Raw genomic sequence first — 27,453 nt, 5'->3', positions numbered from 1 at the left:
AAAAGCAGAGACATTACTTTGTCAACAAAGGTTCATCTAGTTGAGGCTATGGTTTTTCTAGTAGTCATGTACGGATGTGAGAGTTGGACTATAAAGAAAGCTGAGTGCCGAAGAAGTGATGCTTTTGAACTGTGGTGCAGGAGAAGACTCTTGAGAGTTCCTTGGACTGCAAGGAAATCCAGCCAGTCTATCCTAAAGGAAATCAGTCTGGGGTGTTCAATGGAAGGACTGATGTTGAAGCTAACACTCCAATACTTTGGCCACCTGATGCGAAAAGCTGACTCATTTGAAAAGACCCTGATGCTGGGAAAGATTGAGGGCAGGAGAAGGGGACGACAGAGGATGAGATGGTTGGATAACATCACCGACTCAATGGACATGGGTTTGGGTGGACTGTGGGAGTTGGTGATGGACAGGGAGGCCTAGCGTGATGCAGTTCATGGGGTTGCAAAGAGTCGGACACGACTGAGAGACTGAACTGAACTTAAACTATTCTCCTGTATTTTCCTTACATTACTTTTAAGAAAAACGAAGGAATTCTGTTTTAAATGGTATTCAAAAAGTGGCTTTAAGTTGATAACACTATTTCTATACAACACTTCACTGTGAAATCCTAATTTATAAAACCCTTGATAATTTACTAACTTAATACTTTACAGCCTATAAGTCATGTATAAACAATGTACAAGGTCACATTTATGAACAAATTGATAATCTAAGTATGATTATACTGCCACCTAGTGCTCGACTTTTATGGTGACATAATCACACAGGACTGTTGGGGGGGACCCACAATCAGTGCTGGTGGGGCCAACAGTTTCATGGTAGAAATGACAAAGCTTTGCTTTAAAAATTGGCCCTATTTGAGAGATCACTACCAATGTCTTAAGGGTCACTGACAAAACAGCCGATGACAAATACTTCAAATGTCTAAAATAACAATCTTAAAATTCAAATGTCAACTGTTACATATGTAAGTAGTTTTACAAAGAGCTAAAAAGAAATTGGAAACAATCTAAATTATAGGAGAGACTAAATACTACACAACCATTTAAATACTGGGGAAAAATTAAACAAGACATCAAATTGTATTTTCCAAAGATAGCAGCAATAATATCTCCCATCCACATATTCTTCTGCAATATGACATTGTTACCCTCACACTGGGGCTTCCATGGTGGCTCAGCTGGTGAAGAATCTGCCTACAATGCGGGAAACCTAGGTTCGATCCCTGGGTTGGGAAGATCCCACAGAAAAGGGAATGGCTGGCTACCCACTCCAGTATTCTGACCGGGAGAATTCCATGGCCTGTATAGTCCACAGGGTCACAAAGAGTCAGACATGACTGAGCGACTTTCAGTTACTACCCTCACACTGACGTGGGGCTATTTCTTCTCCCCTTCCAGTCTAGGTGGGTCCTAGGACTGCTGTGACTAACAGAATACAAAAGTGACCTTGTTTCAAGGCACAGCCCTTAACTACTTGAGTCCAGCTTCCATTCTCCCTCAGAACACTTGCTCTTGGGATATCTTTCTTAGAAACCAACCATCATGTATGAGCTATTCTAATACAACTACGGAAAGGCTTTAGAGGATGACACTTCAACACAGGGAGGGTCAAGGAGCAGAAAGGTACCAAAATGCAGGTGAGAAACCATTATGGAAGTGCACCCTCCAGGTCCAGTTAGGGCTGAAACAGTGGCCTAAGTGACTCCTTCACAAATTAATGACATATAAAATTTTGAGCAAAATTAAATGGCTGTTACAAGCCATTAAATTTTAAAGTGGTCCATCATGTAACTGAAACAGAAACTGGTTCCAGAAAGTATGATGTTGCTTTAATAAAGTCCTAAAATATGTGGCACTGGTTTTAAGACTGAGTGATGGGCCTCAAGTAGCCTACAAATGATGGCTTGAAGGACAGTGAGAAGTGTTATTAGAGACTATAAAAAGATATTTTATATCACACAAAACATATTTTTTGTATTATGAATTATTTCACTTAAAAAAAATAATAGTAATGGGCACTCTTACTTGATGACTCAGTAGAGAGGGGTACAATATGGCTCCAAAAATGACAGTTAAGCAGTATCTGGTCTTGAGTTTAAAATTAAAGGGAGTTAGTGACAATGGGATGCCCTAAGTTTCAAGAACACATTAATATTAAATATTAAGTACAAAGTTGTCCAGAAACAATTCTAAAAGGGCTTGTTTCTAAAGTTGTCTGGTGACTATTTAAACAAAAAGCTATTCAAAGTGCTTGTTCAAGAAATGTTATAGCCTAAATACTAAAAACTTTGAGGCAGTGTAAAATTTCATGGCAAGTATAATCAAACTATGTACACCAAAATTATTTATTAGAAGACATATGATGATGCTATCTAAATATAAATCACTATGAACATCAATCTCTCAAATGTTTAAAAAGTTACAAATTTTACGCCCTCAGTGGACTACAGAATATTTGCCCAGCTTAATTTCTTCTCTATCTCCAGAGTATTAGAGATAAAAGTTGAACTGAGCTGACAAAAGAAGAGCATATGCCTTTAAATCAAAATGATGATGGAAATCTGATTTATTATTAATATATGACAATGATATATGTTTCTGTATATATGTACATATGTGTATGTATTTTTAAAATTTAGACTCATGGAAAGTCATGATCAATTAAACTATTTTCAACATAATTTGGCTGATGGTAACATCAGCAAAATGGAACTTTCTGTTTGCAGACTCTTTCTTGCTTGCCTCCTCTTGTCTGGTCATGAAATATATTCTTCACTTGCAGGGCATCATATTATACATTTAACCACAATACCTGTGAATGAGGCTACTGTGTATGTTAAGACAAAAGTTTGTTATATTTTATGTCAGAAAACCCAGCATCACAAACAGATATTTCTATATATAGAAAAGTTTAATCAGATTATACTTCAAATTTTTCAGGCCTTCAAATCTAGCCTAGGGACTCCCCTGGTGGTCCAGTGGTTGAGATTCCACCTTGCAGTGCAGGGGACATGGTTTTGATCTCTGGTCGGGGAATAGAGATCCTACATGTCATGGGGCAACTAAGTCCACATGCCACAACTAGTGAAGTGAAGAAGTGAAGTCACTCAGTTGTGTCCGACTCTTTGCAACCCCACTGACTGTAGCCTGCCAGGCTCCTCCGCCCATGGGATTTTCCAGGCAAGAGTACTGGAGTGGGGTGCCATTTCCTTCTTCAGAGGATCTTCCCAACCCAGGGATCGAATTTGGGTCTCCTGCACTGCAGGCAGACTCTTTACATCTGAGCCACCAGGAAAGCCACAACTACAGAGTCTGTGCACCACAATGAAAGATCCTGTGTGATGCAACTAAGACCAGATGCAGCCAAATAAACTGGAAAAAAAAAAATTAGCTTACATCGTTAGAATGAAAAATACCATTTTTGATGCTGTTCAATAATAATAATAAAGCAAAATTAAAAGGAAATTAACTGTCTTTGGTTAGAGATAGAAAAAAAAAAAAAAAAGTAAAATTTAGGATTCCAAGCACTAAAAAGAATTTAAGACTTGAGAATTATATCTTCCTTCTCCAGTTACTTAATTTTATCCAACTATCTTGCTAGTTACAGCAGAAGTGAAGCTGATGGAAAGACTGGAAATATAATACAGTATTTTTCCACTATTTCTTTTTAAATGGCAACAGAAGTTAAGAGAACCAAGAAACTGAAATTCTAATTAATGTTCTGTCTCTGTCTCACTCTTACATATAATCAGTTCAATTTTACTACTTGGTAAGAATTAGAATGCTCTCATTTAACTTGGGGGTCAGCAAACATTTTCTGTAAAGGGCCATAGAAAACATTTTATAAAGGCTTTGTGGGTCCAGAGGCCAAACTGAGGTTATTATTATATGTGTATATATATATATATGTAATTAAACAAAAAGAGAAAAATCCACTAGTTTTTAATTGATTAAGAATATAATAATGACCGAATATAATTTGTTATAATACAATTTCTACTACTAGGAATAACAGAATTCTCTTTTGAAGGGATAACATATCACTTAATCAGAGTTCAAAGTTAGTGTTCCTTAACCATCAAAAAAAATTTTTTTTAATCAATTACAAATGGTCATCTGTCAGTGTTATATTAATAACATTTTATATATCTTACTTTTAAAAATGTCTTCCCTCATGCAGACAAGTACAATCAAATACTGACATTAATCCACAAGCATTTCTAATAGAGCATATTCACTGTTTGGAAGGCATTTATAGAATCTTATTACATTCTTCTGATATTTGCCTTTTATCATGTCACTATATTGTAGATTAAAAAATCACTTCTAATTAAAGGTTAGGTAGAATCTCCTTAATTGCAGTTAAGCAGCTTTAAAATATGAAAATTTCCTTTGCACTTGTATCCTGGTCTGAAAAACACTGACTAAAGTTTGAGTTTGGAAAATATATCCACTGCAGATTTGGGTGGGAATTAAAATCTTAGTTTTTGTTTTAACTTCTGACAACCATGAAAGTACATAAGATGTATTAAAGCAATTTGACATTACTTATGTTTTAAATAATGCTAGTTGTCAAACTGGCTTTACTACAGTGTAATCAATCACCACTTTGCCTTTGCAGTTCTAGATTGAATTTATTAATAAACACTAGCAACTCTGCAGGAAAACCTAATTTCTGAAGCCATTTGTGTTCAACAGTAGTGGCTGAGGGCAATACTGGCTCAGAAAAACTTCAACCTTGCCCCAGAGCTTTAAAAAAGGTCACAAGAAAACTTTGCCATTATTAAGTTACCAAATGACTGTGTGGTTGGGCAAGTCAAGATACTCAGCTTCTATTTCTGACAAAAATTTATAGAACTGATGACAGTTAAGTCCATGAGACTGAATGAAATTCACTACTGACATTATATACATGGATCAATAACATGTGATGAATTCAAACCTTTTCCACAGCATAGCAGATGAATAATACAATGGATAACTATACACTTGAAAAATCTTCCATTTTCACAATCTTTATAAGTTTGTCCAACTAAGTCTTCTGCACTACACCTTATTTTTAACACATCCTAGCAGATTCCACTTCAGGTTGTACTGAATCAGTATTTTGGCAATTTAATTTAGAAGTAGTTTCTCCTGTAGTTGTTCCATGCAGCTGATTCAATCTATGAAACTCTGCACTGACTCTGTGACTAAACAAATCAGCAATATCAACAACACCTGTCTAGTCATCAAGAGTCTAGGAAAAATACTTGAAATAAATTATCTTGTTTTTAATTTACTACTGATGTCACTGCCAACGTCCTCAACTCTTCAAGCAACTGTTTCTTCTGAGAGGCTAGCAGTCTTAACTAAGTTTATAGTCTCTGGACACATTTCTTTAGCTATTACACACACACACAAATAACTCATCATTGGTAAATGATCTTCCCTGTTTGGCCCACAAATGAGCCACTCAGAAACTTAACTGCAGCCTTATTTTTATTCTTTTACTTTTGTGAAGAAATTCAGCTGTGATGAGATTTTCTACTTGACATTTTCTAAATTTTATGATCACTGTTTTCCTGAATTAGCAGTACTGTGATAAGTGCTTAGCCTGATAATGTCAATTGTCTTCTTCTGGTGTATCTATAGTATGGACCACATGATAAGGACAATGATTCGCCATTTCATCCAGTTACAAAACTTATGCTCTGCTGCTAAGTCGCTTCAGTCATGTCTGACTCTGTGCGACCCCATAGACGGCAGCACACCAGGCTCCCCAGTCCCTGGGATTCTCCAGGCAAGAACACTGGAGTGGGTTGCCATTGCCTTCTCCAATGCATGAAAGTGAAAAGTGAAAGTGAAGTCGCTCAGTCGTGTCCGACTCCTAGCAAGCCCACGGACTGCAGCCTACCAGGCTCCTCCGTCCATGGGATTCTCCAAGCAAGAGTACTGGAGTGGGTTGCCATTGCCTTCTCCAATGCATGAAAGTGAAAAGTGAAAGTGAAGTCGCTCAGTCGTGTCCGACTCCTAGCAAGCCCACGGACTGCAGCCTACCAGGCTCCTCCGTCCATGGGATTCTCCAAGCAAGAGTACTGGAGTGGGTTGTCATTGCCTTCTCCGACTATGCCTTAAAAACATGACATTCAGAGTTCTTTTTTTTTCTCATTTTGACTTGATGGGTATGCAATGGTAACAAAATAAATAAATAAGAGTTGCAGTATGGAGGTATGCCTGGCACTCAAAATGCTGCGGATTTATAACTGGGATTTGTAGTGCACTGAGCGGCAGTATGATGTGATGAGAACAACATGTAAGGTTTCTTTTTTTTTTTTTTTCACTTTAACTGGAGGCTAATTACTTTACAATATTGTAGTGGTTTTTGCCATATATTGACATTTTCTTTTACAACCACTAAACTCTGCTATGCAACATGAAAGCAGCCACAGACAATACATAAACAAATGAGTGTGACTATATTCCAATAACATTTTATTTTTAAGTTTGACTTTGATAATATTTTCACATGTCCCCAAATATTATTTTGATTTTTTAACTATTAAAAAAATGGAAAAGTCATTCTCAGCACACAGGGCATATAAAAATAGGTGACAGGTCATAATGGAACTATGGCAGTGGAACTAGACTGCTGGACTACTTAATCCTCAGTTTCTGCCATCTCTAAAATGAAGATATACCTCATAGGTGTCACTAAGGAAAAACTGAGTGAATATGTAAGTCATTTAGAACAGTGCCTAGCATATAAGCTTATTAACTGTTAATATACTTACTGAGTAGAATGTAATTGCAAATGGGTTTCAATTGCTACTAACAACTCTGTATGATTTAAAACTCCCACTGGAGGTCTGAGGCAAGCAGCCTACTCGGATGAATATTGCACGTGCTCCAAAAAAGACACTTCCACAGTGTAACGCTATCCATGTTTCTGTTACACTGCCCACAAGCCTGCTAGCAGTTTCATTCTTGAGTATTTCAAACCTTGAAGTATTATACCTTTTCTCAGGTGCTGGAGACAAAAGAAAAATTTCTGAACAGACTATCTCTATCCTAAAGTTATACTACAGATCTAGATTAGTGAGCAAGTAGGAACAAAGTGAAATTTTAAGAAGCAGTATTTTGGGCAATAACAATTTTACACTAGAAATTCATAAATAAATCAGTCTGTATGAGCAAATGAAATTTAAACCAATCTTTTTTTGATGACTAAAAGGCCTTGCATGAGACTCAATACCTCTATAAAGACATACCTTTATTACTGCAAAATCATTCATGCTTATCTAATTTCATTCCTCTGAAACAAATCATGTTTAAATATAAGAAAATCACAAAAGGTAGATTACATTTATTCATTATTTCCATATGCACAAGTGTGCATCAAATATTTAAGCCAAAAAACTCAGGAAACAAAGGACTAAAGGCCTTTCCTTCTGGATTAATTACCTCCATTTTAGATGTCCATCCTACCCCACATTATGAAGTATATGTGTTTCTATAGACAGTAAAATATGGTCTCTGATTTTACTCTCACTTATTTCCTTTCTTCTAAATCTATTTGCTTTACAAAAAAATATGTATTACCTGTAAGAGGAAAAAGTAAAAATGTATTCATTAAAAGAGAGTTTGGAAAATATACAAAAGCAAAGTACCCAAAAGAGTGTTTTCAATTAAAATCATAGTAACTGCTTACCTACAACCAGGCCACATTCAGGACAGATCATATCACCAGCTCTGTAGTCCTCCACTAGGATCGCATCTGGATGGTTTGGACATGTGACTCTTGGAAGAGCATCCAAACTACGTGGGAAAAAAAAAAATTTTTTTTTAAATATCCTTCTAACCAATATGCAACACACTATTAATCTTTCGGAGGGGGGAAGAGGTGGATTCTGAACACTTTCCCAATAAATTTACAGTACATTTACACTTATAAGACATTTAAGCTCAGATTTCAAAGTAAACATCTTAGTTACTTTAAATCCTACTTAGTAATTAACAGATAATACTGGAACTGCCTTTTGTAAGAATAGTTCCTGGTTTGCAGAATGGAAGGTTTTAAAAATGTAAACAGAAAACAAGCTTTTTTTTAACATGCAGACTACTAAAATGTTTATAAATCTTGATTGGTATGGAAATGACTACCTACCATCATAACACGGAACATATACATATAACCATCTGGTCTGCGACCTTTGACACTTACTTCTCTGGTGAGAGAATAAATTTCAAGTCTGTGTTTTTCTACTCGCTGGATACCTTAGTAATAAACTTGAATGTACACTGAACCTAAAAAGGATACAAACCAAGGTGGTAGATGTGGCTCTGCTGAACTTAGGATGATTTCATTTAGTCCAGAACTGAGTTTGTTAGCACTCAAGAAATGACTTCAAAAGCTACTTTTAAATCTATTTGTGATATTAATAATTTGCTTATTTTATTTTGAAAGTAAGGCAGTATGGGAAAGACACATCAGCCGTAAGTGACCTGACAGAATCGGTTCTAAAAACTATCCAAGATATTTAACATAGATTTAATAATTATTTCTATGGCTGTGGTGTCTTACAATCACAAATGTCTGCTATCATTGAAAATAAGCTCTTTTTAAAAGTTCACTTGAAGTAATACAGAACAAGCTTCACAAACATATATATAAAAGATAACATCAACTATTCTTGAAGTATGTAAACAGGTATCTGTGGTTTTGGATAAAGTTTCTCAAACTAGCAAACACAGTTCAGAATGGTAACTTTCAACAGAGGTAATATCCACTGAAAAACTGATAAAATAATCCATATTCCCAAATGTACACGTTCAGGTTAACCAGAACACACCTTGAATCTTCTCACTGGGAAAACAGGGAATGGAGGTTTAGTTTATATTCATGCTTATTAGACTCTTAAGAGTCCCTTGGGCTGCAAATCAAACCAGTCAAACCTAAAGGAAATCAATCCTGAATGATGCTGCACCTAAAGCTAAGCTAAAGCTCCAATACTTTCGCCACCTCATGTAAAGACGTAACTCACTGGAAAAGACCCTGATGCTGGGAAAGACTGAAGGCAGGAGGAGAAGGGGGTGACAGAGGGTGAGATGCTTGGATGGCATCACTGACTCAATAGACGTGAGTCTGAGCAAACTCTGGGATATAGTGAAGCACAGGGAGGCCTGGTGTGCTGCAGTCCATGGGGTTCCAAAGAGTTACTGAACAACAACATGCTTATTCCATAAACTTCTACTAGGAAAATATTTTCATAAATTATAATAAATAAAACATTAAGAAATTAGTATAAATTATTTTTTTAAAACTGTGTCAAAATAAAGGACAGTGTTAGAAAAGTAACAGTAATTACAAATGTGTACAATGGGCAGCCATGTGGCACACAGCATTCAAAGGACTGATATATTTTGTACTATTAAAAAGTAGAATATTGTGTGCATGTATATGTATATAAAAATGATATGGGAACAACTCAAAGATATGCTGAATGAAAGAGTAACATAGGGATTTCAGAGAAAACTGAAAAAAGAACTACAGTTATATGCAATAACATGAGTAAATCTCCAAATGCTGACGAAAAGACACCAGACACAGAGGAATACATACGCATTTATATATAAAGTTTAAGTTAGGCAAAACAAATCTATAGTGTTAAGAATAAGGATGTGGTTTTCTTTGAGAAAGAGTACTGACTGAGGGCATAAAGGAGGTTTCCAGAGTGCTGCTGCTGCTGGTGGTATTTGATCGAGAGACTTGGGTGACAGCTACGTGTATGTGCTCACTTTGTAAGTGAACTGCACACTTAAAATCTGTGTGCTAAATAACTTCACAAAAAAAGGTAAAAAGCGAGAGAGCATTCATTTTTTATATTAGACTACTTTTTGGAAGGAAGAGAGGTTAGGATTATATGCATATGTTTGTGAAACCACAGAATCACTAGGAAAACACCAAGAAACTGGTTACGATGACTGCTCTGGAGAATTAGATGGTTAGGAGTGAGGGAAAAAAGAAACTGCTTTTCTTCTTGCTTTTTATGATTTGCATGTGTTACCTATTCAAAGTAAAACTGTGCTCAAGCAGTTAACTTTTAATTAAATAACCCACAAGGGTAATACAAAAGAGGAAGCACAAGAGTAGGGCAGTGGGGGAAGTAAGGGAAAGAAACGAGAGGGAAGGAATGGAGTAAACCACCACCACTGACATTAAAACACCTTAGGCTGCCTAAGAAGCCACGAAATTCCAAACTTCATTTTATAGCTATCCTTTACTGGGTGCCTACTATGTGTCTGCAGCTGCTGCTGCTGCTAAGTCACTTCAGTCGTGTCCGACTCTGTGCGACCCCACAGACGGCAGCCCAGCAGGCTCCCCGTTCCCGGGATTCTCCAGGCAAGAACACTGAAGTGGGTTTCTATTTCCTTCTCCAATGCATGAAAGTGAAAACTGAAAGTGAAGTCGCTCAGTCGTGTCCGACTCCTAGTGAGCCCATGGACTGCAGCCTACCAGGCTCCCCCGTCCCTGGGATTCTCCAGGCAAGAACACTGGAGTGGGTTGCCAGTTCCTTCTCCAATGCATGAAACTGAAAAGTGAAAGTGAAGTCGCTCAGTCGTGTCCAGCTCTAAGCAACCCCACGGACTGCAGCCCACCAGGCTCCTCGGTCCATGGGATTTTCCAGGCAAGAGTACTGGAGTGGGGTACCATTGCCTTCTCTGACTGTGTGTCTAGTACTGTACATATATTATTAATCTTCATTAGCAACCCTTCAAATTAAGCATTACCTCTATTTTAAAGATTATGCTCAGAGAATGATTTTCCTGAAGTCACAGAACTAATGAGTGGTAGAGTTTAGATCTGAACTCATAACATTTGTGTTCTTCTCTGTGAAAACACCAAGCAGTTTCATAGTCCAGTAACTGTCCCTCTTTCTCAGGGGAAAAAAGCTATCACAGAAATACTAACATCCACCTTTGTTCTCATGGGTAGAAAAAACTCAGAGATGGACAACTGCAATAAGCCTAGGAAGAATTTATTTCAAAGAAATATCTGAGATTTTTTCTTTTAAAAGAGAATAAAGCACACAAAGGAAATGTATTTTTTTTCGGTAAAGAATCAATCAAGTGAATTTACTATATTTAACTACTACAGTATGTTATAATAAAGCCCCAATATAACCATATTCATAGTAGATCTGCCATAGGAGAATGTTATATATAGGTGTCTTTGGGAAGCTAGTTCTCCATTTACCTACAAGGAAGCCTAACCTGACAGAGCCACACCCAAATACAATGATTGAGCATTTAATCACAGAATTACAATCAGTAAACAAGTGTCACTGGCCTTAAGAGTTGTTTCCAAGTAGTTTAGTTAAGGCTGCCTCCTGCCCCATCTTTTAAAAATACAGTAACATAAAGTAGTAAGGCTTGGTACTCACCAGAAAGGGCCTGGACTACTCAAAGCTTATTATTTTGTGATGATGGTTTTCATCAGGAACTCAATTCCAAAGATGAGAACAAGTTCAGAAAAATTATGCCAGAGTTACCTTGGCTTCCAGAAGCTACAGAACTTAATCTGATACGTTTAATACATTATGAGTTACCAAGTGTGATACCAGGAAACATATCTGAGATTCTATACTCCGTTCTAATACTAACCTTGGAAAAGTCAACATGGGCATGACTCAGTTTACACTTAGGCAAAAATCCTAATATCTACCTCATACTAGTCATGAGAGACATAATTAGGGTCTGCAAGCATTTTTCATGTCACAGGATTAAAGGCTGTCTCTAATGGCACTGTATGCATTTGCAGTAGGTATCAATCAGTACATCACATTTTTAAAATATATTAGTGACTTTCCTGCTGCGGCTGCTGCTAAGTCGCTTCAGTCGTGTCCGACCCTGTGCGACCCCACAGAGGGCAGCCCACCAGGCTCCCCCGTCCCTGGGATTCTCCAGGCAAGAACACTGGAGTGGGTTGCCATTGCCTTCTCCGAGTGACTTCCCAGTATACGTTAATTTTCTGCAGGCAAAATTTTCTTCAGGAGTATACAGATGACATCTCTAAAGAAATCTCTTAAGGAGACTTATCAACTCTTCAGAAATGCCTTAGCTTCCACTTCAAAAGGCCTCGGGGATGGCTATCAGTTTCCATCAGGTTTACCAACGCTGACGTCCCTAACTTTTTGCCAGATGGATAAAGGCCTAGAACTAACCCCTTCCCGCTCTCTAGAAGAGGATTCAAGGACCCTCGGCTGGCAGACCAACAGATTAAAAAAAACAAGCGTGGAAAATTTAAGAAAAAAGGACAGTTGGATCATACGCAAAAGACCCGAGGCCAGAGGCTGGGGACACCGGAGCCCCTCCACACGATAATGCCTGGGTGAGAAAACGACCAAGGACGCTGGAGGAGAAACGCCGGCGGCTCGTTACCCCCTGCGACACCCCTGACAGCCCTGCGTCTGGATGTGCCTTTGTCCCGAGCGGCCAGCGGCTCCGGCTGCCTCTCCCCGCACTTCCGAGGCGTTCTGCTCGATGAAGCAGCGGGAGCGGCCGCCCTGCTAGCCCCGGCACTCGACGCCCGCCCTTCAGCTGGCTGGGCTCTACATGACGTACTAACCGGCTGGTAGACGCCATCTTCACGGCCACTGCGGCTCCAGCTACAAACAACGACAGACGCAACCTCAGACAGGAAGAGACAGTGGCGACGAAACGCAGCGAGACTGGCTTTTATAGGCGAGTCGCCCACGCAGTCGTAATAGGGCGTGGCTACGGGTCCGGAGAAGAGCCAAGAACAGTGAGCTCGGGTACGCCCCGTGCTTTGCGTTTTGTTATTTCCCTATTCACTTTCGGTCATTTTCTATGTGGCTGGGCAAATATAGGAAATCACCCGGAAAAATTCCCAAGGGCACCCTGCAAACGTGCTGCACCAGAGATACCCTCAACTTGACTGAGTTACAACACAAAATACTGAGCTTCGTGGAGGGGGCAAAGCCCCCATCAGTTCAGTTCAGTTCAGTTCAGTCGCTCAGTTGTGTCCGACTCTTTGCGACCCCATGAACCGCAGCACGCCAGGCCTCCCTGTCCATCACCAATTCCCGGAGTCCACCCAAACCCATGTCCATCGAGTCAGTGATGCCATCCAACCATCTCATCTTCTGTCGCCCCCTTCTCCTCCTGCCCTCAATCTTTCCCAGCATCAGGATCTTTTCAAATGAGTCAGTTCTTTGCATGGCCAAAGTACTGGAGTTTCAGCTTCAATATCAGTCTCACCAATGAACACCCAGGACTGATCTCCTTTAGGATGGACTGGTTGGATCTCCTTGCAGTCCCAGGGACTCTCAAGAGTCTTCTCCAACACCACAGTTCAAAGGCATCAATTCTTCGGCGCTCAGCCAGATTCTTTATAGTCCAACTCTCAAATCCATACATGACCACTGGAAAAACTATAGCCTTGACTAGACGGATCTTCGTTGACAAAGTAATGTCTCTGCTTTTTAATATGTTGTCTAGGTTGGTCATAACTTTCCTTCCAAGGCAAGTGTCTTTTAATTTCATGGCTGCAATCACCATCTGCAGTGATTTTGGAGCCCAGAAAAATAAAGTCAGCCACTGTGTCCACTGTTTCCCCATCTATTTGTCATGAAGTGATGGGACCACATGCCATGATCTTAGTTTTCTGAATGTTGAGCTTTAAGCCAACATTTTCACTCTCTTTCACTTTTGTGAAGAGGCTCTATAGTTCTTCCTCACTTTCTGCCATAAGGGTGGCGTCATCTGCATATCTGAGGTTATTGATATTTCTCCCCGCAATCTTGATTGCAGCTTGTGCTTCCCGCAGCCCAGCGTTTCTCGTGATGTACTCTGTATAGAAGTTAAATAAGCAGGGTGACAATATATAGACTTGACATACTCCTTTTCCTATTTGGAACCAGTCTGTTGTTCCATGTCCAGTACTAACTGTTGCTTCCTGACCTGCATACAGGTTTCTCAAGAAGCAGGTCAGGTGGTCTGGTATTCCTGTCTCTTGAAGAATTTTCCACAGTTTATTGTGATCCAGACAGTCAAAGGCTTTGGCATAGTCAATAAAGCAGAAACAGATGTTTTTCTGGAACTCTCTTGCTTTTTCCATGATCCAGCGGATGTGGGCAAAGCCCGCATCCCCGAAGGCTAAATACCCCTCCCCCAGCCTGGAGTCAGCTACTCCAGTTTGACCACAATTCTTACTTGGCAAAGGGGCGATTCCACCAAGGTATTTAGAAAAAAGAGAAATTCACTTAGATCAGCTCCAACAAGTGTCAATTCAGGCTCTATCATCAGCTAGCAAGCTTCTTAGGCACGTCCTTTGCACTTTGGGGTAAGCGGTAATAGTATATCTGCCTTGTGTACCCTTTTAGAATTGGCAGGAGATGAAACAAAAACCATATGAGATCACTGTACCTGTGAGGCAGGGAGATGTGGGTCCTACCCTGACTGTTGTTTTCATGATCTTTGCAAATGCGGCATAGCTGAAATATAGAGAACTTAGCAAAACTGGTTAGATACTGCAAAAGGTCTCTAGGTTTATTAATTAGCCAAACTAATGTCAGAATAGTAATAAAAATAACAGCAACACTATCACTACTTTGCTGAAAACAAATCACCCTTGACCCGGAGGGAATTGGAAGAAAAAAAAGGTGCCCCGGGGCTTCTATGGGGAGGAGAACTTAGAATATAGTGGCTGCTTTGTTCTTTGAGAATGGGACTTAAATGCCACTGAGCCCTCATTGTTTTCTTGCAAGGTGGGACAAACTCGTTTCCTTAGAAAGAACAAGAGGCCAAAATTTAGGCACTAAAATCCAGATGGAGTTGGGAGAGCATTTTGTGTGTGTATGTGTTGGGGGGTGTCTTCTGTGCCCTAATACTGTAATTTAAAAACTTGATTGTGCTTTTGTGGGGGATTTCTCCCTCAATATCTGGCAAAGTTTCAAAAGGCCAATTTTTTTGAGCTGTGCCAAGTAAAACCCCAGAAAGAGATTGGGGGTGCTGCATCCTAATCCAGCAGAAAGTTTTCATAGTGGAGCATTTTGGCTTGGGAGAAGAAGAGAGAGAGGAGAAGGAAGGGAACTGGGCACCCCTTGAGAATCAAGATAAGGACCTAATTGTTTATAGTAGGCATTCAGTAATGTTTGTGGAAGGAAGAAACCATCAAAGAAATTGAAACCTCAGAGGAGGTTTCAGTTTCAATTTCCACACCACAGGATTTACCTGTTAAGAAATCAGTGATTTTTAGTAATTTTACGGAGTTGTGCAACCATCCCCACAATCGAGTTTTAGCACATTTCTGTCATTCCAATAAGATCACTCATGACCATGTACAGTTAATGCCCACTCCATTTCCAAGACTAAGAATCACTCATCTACGTTCTGTCTCTATGTTGTTGCTGTTCAGTGGCTAAGTTGTATCCGACTCTTTGCAAGCCCATGCATTGCAGCATGCCAGACTTCCCTGTCCTTCACTGTCTCCCTGAGTTTGCTCAAATTCATGTCCATTGAGTCAATGATGCCATCCATCTCATCCTCTGTCACCCCTTTTCCTCTTGCCCTCAGTCTTTCCTAGCATCAGCGTCTTTTCCAATGAGTCGGCTCTTTGCATCAGGTGGCCAAAGTATTAGAGCTTCAGCTTCAGCAGCAGTCCTTTCAATGAACATTCAAGACTCATTTCCTTTAGGATTGACTGGTTGGATCTTCTTGCAGTCCAAGGGACTCTCAAGAATCTTCTCCAAACACCACAGTTCAAAAGCATTACTTCTTCAGCGCTCAGCTTTTTTTATGGTCTGACTCTATAGATTCGCCTTTTCTGTACTTTCCATGTAGCTGGAATCATAGTAAATGTGGTCTTTTATGTCCAGCTTCTTCTTCTTGGTTTAATGTTATGGAGGTTCATTAGATTTATCTTATGGCCTCTTTTGGAAGCATTTATATGTAAGTGTCTGTTATAAAAGTGTCTATATGATGATATTGCAAAGGTGACAAATTCCTAACTTAAGCAAGATTTGACAAATATTTAACTGGAAATTATGGAATATTTGAAATATATCATGTGACATATTCCGCTGGACTAGGAATAACTGAGGATTCACTGAAATGTATGACTGGCTCTGACTAGGATTCTTTTGGAAATGAGATAAAATGCCTGGAACATTAGACAAACCTTGCTTGCCTGGTGGCTGAATGGCCATATGTATTACTTCTAGAAATGTGAGGAGTTCGTATTTTAATTTTTAAAATGTTTTATTATGTATGAAGATTTTCAAACACACTAAAAATTAGAGAAAATACTATAATCCTCATATACCTATCATCCCAATTAACGTTATCATGGTTATCATGAATTTTCCACATTTGTTTTATGTATCCTTTTCTTCCATGTTTTCTCCTTTTGCTAGAGTATTTTAAAAAACAAATCCCATATATCATCTTGGTGCATACATTACTCTACATTTTTAAAAAACGTGGACTTTTAAACCTTTTTATACAGCTAAATTGTTGTTGTTGTTGTTCAGTCACTAAGCCGTGTCCGACTCTCTGTGACCCCATGATTTCATGGGATTCTCGTGGTAAGAATTCTGGAATGGTCTGCCATTCCCTCCTCCAATGGGCCACATTTTGTCAGAACTCTCCACTATGACCCATCTATCTTGGGTGGCCCTGCATGGTGTGGCTCATAGCTACATTGAGTTATGCAAGCCCCTTTGCCACAACAAGGCTCTGATCCAGAAGGGGATAGAGCATAATAACACTTACAAAATTGCCAATGATATTTTTGCTCACTAAGTTTCCAGGTGGTAATGGTCCTGGGCCTGCTTCTTGCTGGTTTGGCTACACTGGGCAGAAAGGTAAAGCCCTGCTGAAGGTGGCAGGGGGCCAGAGAGGGAAAGGGAAGGCCCCACATGGAACTGCAAAACCTAGGTAAGTTCTTGAAAGTAACCCTGAGCTGCTTCTGCATTGGGCCATCTGTGAGGCACCTCACATTCATCATCTTATCTAGTTCTTAGTTATCTTGTCAGGCAACAATTATTAGTCTCCTTTTAAAATCTTAGGTTGAATAGGTACATTGCCCAGGGTTACACAAATAAGTTCGTGCTGATGATAGAATTCAAAGCCAGGAATGACTGACACCAAAATTGTCCTACTTCTCTGCAGGCCTACTATGTAACTGTTACTGCAGGACTATATTTTTAAGCCCAAATCACTGTGCCCCAGGAAATACAGGTTACATCTGTAGAAGCATTCATTATCCTTTTGATTCTTTAATAAAGGCATAAAGTTTTATTTAAATTCAGGTAGAAGTAGTAATAAACATTAATAATCATGATATTAATAGTATTAGTAAGCACTCATATAGCACTTACTATGTGCCAGGTACTATTTTAAGGCTTTGCATATATTAAATATTAACTTATTTAATCTTTCCAACAACTTTATAAGTTGGATACTATTATTGTCCCCACTTTATGCATGGATAAATTAAGGCACAGAATGGTTAAGTAACTAGCCTGAAGTCACACAGCTTGTGAAAGAAGAGCTCGGATTTGGAGCCCAGCAATTTGGCTCCAGAGTCCTATTAGAAACTCAATATACAGAAATTCAGCTTACAGATTTTAAGATCAGGAAGTGAGTTTAACAAGCAGTGTACCTGCAGCTATTGTATGGGCTTGATTTTGTGGGGCAGCTGTACTCCAAAATATTCTAGCCAGCTGTCTGCCTAGGGACCCTTGTGTTTGTCAGTTCATTACTACCTAAACTGAAACGTGCTTGGCTCATGTGCTTAGTCCCTGCCTGGCCAATATCCCATTGCTAAATGTACTTGCATACGTGATCCTGAATTTAACCTTTCCATTTGTTTGTTGGTTTCTTTGAAAGCTTTGATTCTCCTGTACTTGCAGCTTGTTGTCCATTTAAGAATAAATCTATTTTTCTACTGAGAAAAGGCAGCAGCTTCTTCAAGTGTTAGTTAGGATGGAGAATATAGGCTTAAAACATTAATATTCTATAAGTAGAAAATATTGTCATTTTCTGCCTACAGAATCAAGGAAGAAGAGTGCAGAAATTAACTCACTTTTTAATTCAGTGTTCAGTGGGCAGTAGTTTCTTTTAAACTTCTAAATTACTCTGCTAAAACAAAACAGAACAAAACAAAATAACTCTAAAGGGTTCACACTAGTAGCCTGTGACTTTTAATATCAATATTTTTTCCAAAAAGATGTCATTTGACAATAAGTATATGACTTCAAAAGTTATGCTACACTATTTAATGTCATTTTATTATATGTCTTGAAGTCAATATTTTTTTCAAAAATAACAACATTCTCATTTTATAATTTAAAAAAATGGGGATATTGAATGATATATGAGACTATAATTTTCTAAAAATGTTTCTTAAGTCATTTATTTAATGTAAATAAGATTTGGCTTTAAAGTCCTACAGTGGTTTTTGTGTAATGAATTGTTGGGAGAAAATGAGAACATGAAATACATTCATGTGATCCATTACTTGATACTTTTTAAAGACAGAATTTTAACATTACTGTTTCCATGAAAATCGCATGTTAAAAACCTTATTGTATAAAATGCCTATTTTCAAATAATCTTTTATTATTTGTGTATTAAATTGAGTTTATTAATTATAAAGTATAACTATGTGATAAGAATATAAAATTGCTCTCATTACTGTTTCTCCTAATGGCCACTCATTGCTCACAGTATTATAAACTGATACAACTCCTTTAGAAAGCAACTCAGTGATACTCCAAAATGATTTACATGTAAAAGCCTCTTGAGCCAGTAATCTCACTTCTGAGATCTGGAGTAAGGAAATAATCTAAAATATGAGATACTATATTCATGAAGATGTCCATTGCGGTGTTATTTATAATTTTAGCAAGATAAATGATAAAAATAGGAAAATTGCAATTTTTGTTGTAACATTATAAAACAGAAGCAACATTTACCTTTGAAACAGGAGAATAATAAAATCTCAGTGCAATTTAGGCAGCAAAACCAAGGCATGTGCCGAGACCCTTTTCTAAGCAACGCTTTACCAGGGTTGATTCTGTTTCTACAGGTGCTTGAAAATAAATGGTGGTGAGCTCACTGAGAGGTGAGGTATCCTAATTTATTGTTTGGACCTTTGTGACTAATCTTTCACATAGAGAAGACATCCAATAACTGTGGTTTAAGTGAGCTATTGGTTGATTGAATGAAAGAATAGATTTTAAAATATCATAATATCAGTATTCTGACTATTATTATTCACAATAATTAAACCAAATTAGTGAAGTTTTACAAAGAGTTTTCCCATTATGGCTAGCTTTTCCTCTCCAACCCCCCCAGTACTTTCTCTTATCTATACAATTGTATATTACCTGCTCATTCTATTTTCTGATCTTTCCTACTACCTAAGATTTTGCTCTTTTGCATTAACGAGATGAAAGGACCCACCCCACACTTGTGAAATAAAGCATTTTTCACCCCCTGTCTTGCCACTAATCTTAGCCAAAATGGGTAGTCTCTACTCAGTTTCTCATGTTCAGACATCAAAAAAGTCCATGTTATCACTACTAGTATCATTATTATCTGAGTATTAACAGTGTGCCCACTATTTTTTCCTTTATTTTATTCATTTTTTTTTGGCTGCTCTGCACAGCATGTGGGATTTTAGTCCCCTGATCAGGGGTCCAATCCACATCCCCTGCACAAGGAGTGAGGAGCCTTACCTACCAAACCAGTAGGGAAGTCCCAACAAGGTGCCCACTCTTAATGAGTATTTTAAATGACAGTATGGTAAGTAATTTCCATATATAGCTTAATAGATGTGGTGTTCGGTACACTATCAGTTATTTAAAATACTTTTATTGGGATGGGTTCTTTCAAGTTAAAAAAAAATGAAAGTTAACATGATTGTAGTTTTTCTATTAAAACCGCAAAACTGACAAAGGGTTAGCGATCTTCTACAGTCTAAATGACTTTATGGCTTTTATATCCAGATGCAGTATAAAAAGCTGCATAGGAAGCCCCTGTCCCTTAATTGAATTCATCTGTTCCCACCCAGTATTTCGACACCTAAGGCTAATTTTGTAGAATTCTCATCAAAATGCTCACTTCTAATATGTCTTTGGACTATCATCTTTACTTTTTCAGTTAGGTTAAATTCTGACTGTAGTCTGATGTTGTTGTCTACTTTGTGAGTGAGGGGTTGGCTATGTCTCTCTGAGTTCTTTTCTGTTATGTGGAAGTTAATGTTTTTTTAAAAAAATCCCCTACAAACCCAAGGTTGGTGGTTTGATTTTACAATAGAGATCCTAAGAATTTCCCACTAAACTAAATGGTCACAACTTTCTACATCTAAAATAACTAAACTTGCTTGAGTCTTTCCAATTTTCATAAAATTGTTCCAGAGTAAAATGATACAAGCTACACTTTGAGTTAATGAGAATTTAGTTAAAACTTGCTTTCAGACAGCTACATACTCTGTGATAGATTATTTCTTTTACTCAAAAGGATTTGGATCTATTAATATGGCAATATACTTTTCCACTTAATTGATTATGAAATAGAGAGAGAGAGATACGTAATTTCTTAAGATCATTTGTTGAGCACTGTATACAGCTATTCCTATTTCCTGAACAAAATGCTATGCATGGGGATGTGACATCACACTGGCAGTCATTCAGTTCCTCTGACTTCCCAAGCTCCTTTCACCTCAGCATCTGGGCCAAAAGATGTCACTATTTACAGCTCAACTCATATTGCTATGTTGAAATTGTATAAGCAACGGCCTGACAGTCTTGAAATTATGTATTTTTTCAAATATTTTATTTGAGGAAATTAAAACTAAATCTGAGCATAAGAAAGATTTTATTACTATTTTGATATGGTCCAATAACTAATTTGCATAATTTAAATTCATGTAAAAGGCATACATATCCTGCCTGGGCATAATCATCTATTAATATATTTTTATTTTTTTTGCACAAACAGGTCACATTTGCACAAATAGTCTCTTCATTTTTTTCAAGTAATAGAGATGAACTGCATTCTTACTAGATCTCATAACCTAACAATTTTGCCAATAATGGAGGAATTAGTTATTTCCAGTTTTGTGATATTATGGTAATGCTGTCATGAACATCCTTGTTCATAACTGTGAGTGACAGTTTGCATGTTCAAAGTGTAAATACCTAACAACAGAATCAGGGTATCAAAGGACATGTTTTACAATATTTTGATAGATACTGTGGAATTGCCCTCCTCCACCATTTCAAGTGTCCATTTCCCTATGTTCAGAAGGAGATGAGACAGCATTATCAGCATCATTTCAGACTGAGAACCAAGCCCTAATTTATTTCAGTTCAGTTAAGTTGCTCAGTCATGTCCGACTCTTTGCAACCTGATGGACTGCAGCACACCAGGCTTGCCCATCCAACACCAACTCCCGGAGCTTCCTCAAACTCATGTCCATCAAGTCGGTGATGCCATCCAACCATCTCATCCTCTGTTGGCTGCTTCTCCTCTTGCCTTCAATCTTTCCTAGTATCAAGGTCTTTTCAAATGAGTCAGTTATTCACATCTGGTGGCCAAAGTATTGGAGGTTCAGCTTTAGCATCAGTCCTTCCAATGCGTATTCAGAACTGATTTCCTTTAGGATGGACTGGTTGGATCTCCTTGCAGTCCAAGGGACTCTCAAGAATCTTCTCCAACACCACCGTTCAAAAGCATCAATTCTTCAGCGCTCAGCTTTCTTTATAGTTCAACTCTCACATCCATACATGACCACTGGAAAAACCATAGCTTTGACTAGACGGACCTTTGTTGGTAAAGTAATGTCTCTGCTTTTTAATATGCTGTCTAGGTTGGTCATAACTTTTCTTCCAGGGGGCAAGCATCTTTTAATTTCATGGCTGCAGTCACCATCTGCAGTGATTTTGGAGCCCCAAAAAATAAAGTCAGCCACTGTGTCCACTGTTTCCCCATCTATTTGCCATGGAGTGATGGGGCCGGATGCCATGATCTTAATTTTCTGAATGTTGAGTTTCAAGCCACCTTTTCATTCTCCTCTTTCATTTTCATCAAGAGGATCTTTAGTTCTCTGCTTTATGCCATAAGGGTGGTATCATCTGCATATCTGAGGTTATTGATAGTTTTCTCGGAAATCTTGATTCCAGTTTATGCTTCATCCAGCCTGGCATTTCTCATGATGTACTCTGCATATAAGTTAAATAAGCAGGGTGAAAATATACAGCCTTGACATACTCCTTTTCCAATTTAGAACCAGTCTGTTGTTCTATGTCCAGTCTAACTGTTGCTTCTTGACCTTCATACAGATTTCTCAGGAGGCAGGTCAGGTGGTCTGGTATTCCCATCTCTGGAAGAATTTTCCACAGTTTGAATGATCCACACAGTCAAAGGTTTTGGCATAGTCAGAAAAACAGAAATAGATGTTTTTCTGGAACTCTTTTGCTTTTAAGTGATCCATCAGATGTTGGCAATTTGATCTCTGGATCCTTTGCCTTTTCTAAATCCAGCTTGAACATCTGGAAGTTCATCATTAACATACTGTTGAAGCCTGGCTTGGAAATTTTGAGCATTATTTTGCTAGCATTAGACAGTGAAATTGTGCGGTAGTTTGAACATTCTCTGGCATTGACTTTCTTCAGGATTGGAATGAAAACTGACTTTTTCCAGTCTTGTGGCCACTGCTGAGTTTTCCAAATTTGCTGCCATAATGAGTGCAGCACTTTCACAGCATCCTCTTTTAGGATTTGAAATAGCTCAACTGGAATTTCATCACCTCCACTAGCTTTGTTCACAGTGATGCTTTCTAAGGCCCACTTGACTTCACATTCCAGGATGTCTGGCTCTAGGTGAGTGACCACACCATTGTGGTTATCTGGGTCATGATGATGTTTTTTGTATAGTTCTGTGTATTCTTGCCACTTCTTGTTAATATCTTCTGATTCTATTAGGTCCATATCATTTCTGTCCTTTATTATGCCTATCTTTGCATGAAGTGTTCCCTTGGTAGCTCTAATTTTCTCGAAGAGATCTCCAGTCTTTCTATTGTTTTCCTCTATTTCTTTGCACTGATCACTAAGGATGGCTTTCTTATCTCTCCTTGCTATTCTTTGGAACTCTGCATTCAAATGGGTATATCTTTCCTTTTCTCCTTTCCTTTTAGCATCTTTTCTCAGCTCTTTGTAAGGCCTCCTCAGACAACCATTTTCTCTTTTTGCATTTCTTTTTCGTGGGGACGGTCTTGATCACTGCACCTGTACAATGTCACAAACCTGGGTCTATAGTTCTTCAGGCACTCTGTCTATCAGGTCTAATCCCTTGAATCTATTTCTCACTTGCGCTCTATAATCATAAGGGATTTGATTTAGGTCAGATGTGCACGGTCTAGTGGTTTTCGCTACATTCTTCAATTTAAATCTGAATTTGGCAATAAGGAGTTCATGATCTGAGCCACAGTCAGCTCTCAGTCTTGTTTTTGCTGACTGTGTAGTAGAGCTTCTCCATCTTTGGCTCCAAAGAACATAATCAATGTGATTTCGGTATTGACCATCTGGTGATGTCCATTTGTAGAGTCTTCTCTTGTGTTGTTGGAAGAGGTTATTTGCTATGACCAGTGCATTCTCTTGTCAAAACTCTGTTAGCCTTTGACCTGCTTTGTTTTGTTCTGCAAGGCCAAATTTACCTGTTATTCCAAGTATCTCTTGACTCCCTACTTTTGCATTCCAGTCCCCTATAATGAAAAGGACATTCTTTTTGGGTGTTAGTTCTAAAAGGTCTTGTAGGCCTTCATAGAACTGTTCAACTTCAGCTTCTTCAGCATAACTGGTCGGGGCATAGACTTGCATTACTGTGATATTGAATGGTTTGCCTTGGAAACAAAGAGATTATTCTGTCGTTTTTGAGATTGAATCCAAGTATTGCATTTCAAATTGTTTTGTTGACTATGATGGCTACTCGATTTCTTCTAAGGGACTCTTGCCTACAGTAGTAGATATAATGGTCATCTGAGTTAAATTCACCCATTCCAGTCCATTTTAGTTTGCTGATTCCTAAAATGTCGATGTTCACTCTTGCCATCTCCTGTTTGACCACTTCCAATTTTTGATTCATGGACATTTCAGTTCCTATGCAATATTGCTCTTTACAGCATCAGACTTTCTTCTATCACCAGTCACATCCACAATTGGGTATTGTTTTTGTTTTGGCTCTGTCTCTTCATTCTTTCTGGAGTTATTTCTCCACTGATCTCCAGTAGCATATTGGGCACCTACCGACCTGGGGAGTTCATCTTTCAGTGTCCTATCTTTTTGCCTTTTCATACTGTTCATGGGGTTCTCAAGGCAAGAATACTGAAGCAGCTGCCATTTCTTTCTCTAGTGGACCACATTTTGTCAGAATCCTGTACGATGACACGTCCATCTTGGGTGACCCTACATGGCATGGCTCATAGTTTCATTGAGTTAGCCAAGGCTGTGGTCAGTGTGACCAGATGGGTTAGTTTTCTGTGATGGTGGTTTTCATTCTGTCTGCCTTCTGATGAAGAAGGATAAGTGGCTTATGGAAACTTCCTGATGGGAGAGACTGACTGAGGGGGAAACTGGGTCTTGTTCTGATTTCTTACCTGACCTGCCTCTTGAGAAATCTGTATGCAGGTCAGGAAGCAACAGTTAGAACTGGACATGGAACAACAGATCTATTCCAAATAGGAAAAGGAGTACTGTATATTGTCACCCTGCTTATTTAACTTCTATGCAGAGTACTGGGCTGGATGAAGCACAAGCTGGAATCAAGACTGCTGGAGAAATATCAATAACCTCAGATATGTAGATGACACCACCCTTATGGCAGAAAGTGAAGAGGAACTCAAAAGCCTCTTGATGAAAGTGGGAAAAGAGAGTGAAAAAGTTGGCTAAAAACCCAACATTCAGAAAACTAAGATCATGGCATGCGGTCCCATCACTTCATGGCAAATAGATGAGGAAACAGTAGAAACAGTGGCTGACTTTATTTTTGGTGGATCCCAAATCACTGCAGATGGTGATTGCAGCCATGAAAGTAAAAGACTCTTACTCCTTGGAAGGAAAGTTATGACCAACCTAGACAGCATATTAAAAAACAGAGACATTACTTTGCCAACAAAGGTCCATCTAGTCAAGGCTATGGTTTTTCCAGCAGTCATATATGGATGTGAGAGTTGGACTGTAAAGAAAGCTGATCACCGAAGAATTGATGCTTTTGAACTGTGGTGTTGGAGGAGATTCTTGAGAGTCCCTTGGACCGCAAGGAGAACCAACCACTCCATCCTGAAGGAAGTCAATGCTGGGTGTTCACTGGAGGGACTGATGTTGAAGCTGAAACTCCAATACTTTGGCCACCTAATGTGAAGGGCTGACTCATTGAAAAGACCTTGATGCTGGGAAAGATTGAGGGCAGGAGGAGAATGAAACAACAGAGGATAAGATGGTTGGATGGCATCACCAACTCAATGGACAAGAGTTTGGTAAACTCCAGGATTTATGATGGACAAGGAGGCCTGGCATGCTGCAGTCCATGGAGTGGCAAAGAGTTGGACAGGACTGAGCAACTGAACTGAACTGATGGCCATGCTCAGTAAATCTTTAATCCAATTCTCTGTTGAGGGCTGTGTTCCCTCCCTGTTGTTTGACCTGAGGCCAAACTATGATGGAGTTAATGAAGATAATGGCAACCTCCTTCAAAAGGCCCTGTGCATACACTGCTTCACTCAGGGCCCCCAACCCTGCAGCAGGCCATCGCCAGCCCATGCCTCCACCTGAGACTCCTGGACACTCAGGGGCAAGCTTGAGTCAATCTTTTGTGGGGTCACTGCTCTTTTCTCCTGAGTCTTGGGGCACACAAGGTTTTGTTCGTGCCCTCCAAGAGTCTGTTTCCCCAGTCCTGTGTAAGTTCTGGTGGGGCTTAATGGCCACCTCTTCCAAGAGGGCTTATGCCATACCCAGGTCTACTGCACCCAGAGCCCCTGCCACTGCAGCAGTCCACTGCTGACCTGTACCTTTGCAGGAGACAGTAAAACACAGTTCTGTCTCAGTCTCTGTGGGGTCTCTGGGTCTCTGTGGCTCAAAACAAGGTTTGTTTGAGCCCTCCGAGCATCTCTGGTGGATATAGGGTTTTATTTCTAAGCCCTGATTAGAAATATTTATTTGCCAGGCCAAAGGAAGACAGATGTAATTCCAAACTTGCATACGTGTGTGTGTGTACACAAATTTGTATGTATATGTATATGTGTGTACACATACATGTGTGTGCATATGCACATGTACATATGTACTCACTGACATAAAAATGCTTGCAGAACACTACTCTATTCAATTTAATTGTCTTGGAGCCAGGAACCAAGTGCAACTTTGAGTCCTGTATTATGAGACTGGGCTTCCAGAGGTCAGATAGAGAGTCCTACATAATTGATTAGCTGAGGACTTCAGCACAGGTGATTCAGAAGCCTGGCTAATCATATCTGCAGTTTTAGGAACAATCTTTGGCACTTTATAAAACTATTATTAAATGAAAGACAAGGGCCAAAGAAAGACCCAAGGTTAAAAACAAATCAATATTAAAAAACAAACAAACAAACAGTGGTATTCTGAGAGCCAATTTCAATTGCAGATACTCATTTATTCAGTGATACTTTTTGTGGGAGTCTGCTTTAGGTGCTGCGGATACAGCCTTGAACAAAAAAATAAAAATTCTTGGCCTCATGGACTGTAAATTAGGAGGGGATAAAAATGATAAATAGATTGAGAGAAACATTTTAAGTTCAATAGTAGTAAATGCTAAGGAGAAAAATAAGGCAGGGAAAAGGGATGAGAAGAGCCATGATTTATAATCTTAAATGGAGATCAGAGAAGTTCTCCTGAGATGACATTTGAGTAAAGATTGGAAGAAGCCAAGTGGACACTGGGCAAAAAGTATGCAGGCAGACGGAATCTTGGGTACAGAGGACCCAAGTAGGAGTAGGCCCGGTGTTCAGGGATGAGCAAGGAGTGCACGGAGGGGAGGGTGGAGTGGTAGGAGGTGAGGTTAGGGAAGAGCAGGGTCAGGTCTTACAGGGCTCCAAGGTCAGAGTGAGGATTTGGGCTTATATTCTGAGTGAGACTGAGTGGCGTTGAACGGCTTCCACCAGCAAAGTGTCATGTGCAGACTTTCCTTCAGAAATGTTCACTTCCCAGGGTAGAGCAGGCAGACCAGTATTTCACCAGGGCGTTTCAGAGAAAAAAAGACTTCAGAAAACTGAATGGTTTTCATGAGTTTAGTACTCTTCCATATATATATATATATATTTTGGTCAGCAGAATGCTTCAAGAATAATTATAAAAGTAGTGTTATAAGTCATCAGGGGAAATTCCCTGGCAGTCAAGTGGTTAGG

The 27,453-nt window shown here is 39.1% G+C and overlaps 1 protein-coding gene across 2 annotated transcripts in view; it reads right to left on the bottom strand.

The window, feature by feature from the left end:
- The window catches only part of GTF2B (general transcription factor IIB), a 32,732-nt gene extending 20,009 nt beyond the window's left edge, over positions 1-12,723 (bottom strand). Inside the window, exons 1-2 of one of the 2 annotated variants that reach the window (XM_027536639.1) lie at positions 12,616-12,723; positions 7,699-7,805 (exon numbers count right to left, since the gene is read on the bottom strand). In XM_027536639.1, the coding sequence (XP_027392440.1) occupies positions 7,699-7,805; positions 12,616-12,632 (124 nt within the window). In that variant the 5' untranslated portion in view covers positions 12,633-12,723. Of the gene's footprint in view, positions 1-7,698; positions 7,806-11,431; positions 12,544-12,615 lie in introns of those variants that run through there. The other variant, XM_027536640.1, reaches the window with a different exon arrangement.
- Positions 12,724-27,453: the final 14,730 nt, after the last annotated feature.

Source organism: Bos indicus x Bos taurus, chromosome 3 (genome assembly GCF_003369695.1).
Source record: "Bos indicus x Bos taurus breed Angus x Brahman F1 hybrid chromosome 3, Bos_hybrid_MaternalHap_v2.0, whole genome shotgun sequence".
Classification (NCBI taxonomy): domain Eukaryota; kingdom Metazoa; phylum Chordata; class Mammalia; order Artiodactyla; family Bovidae; genus Bos; species Bos indicus x Bos taurus.
The sequence above is the reverse complement of the archived record's forward strand: the minus strand, read 5'-3'. Positions and strand labels throughout refer to the sequence as shown.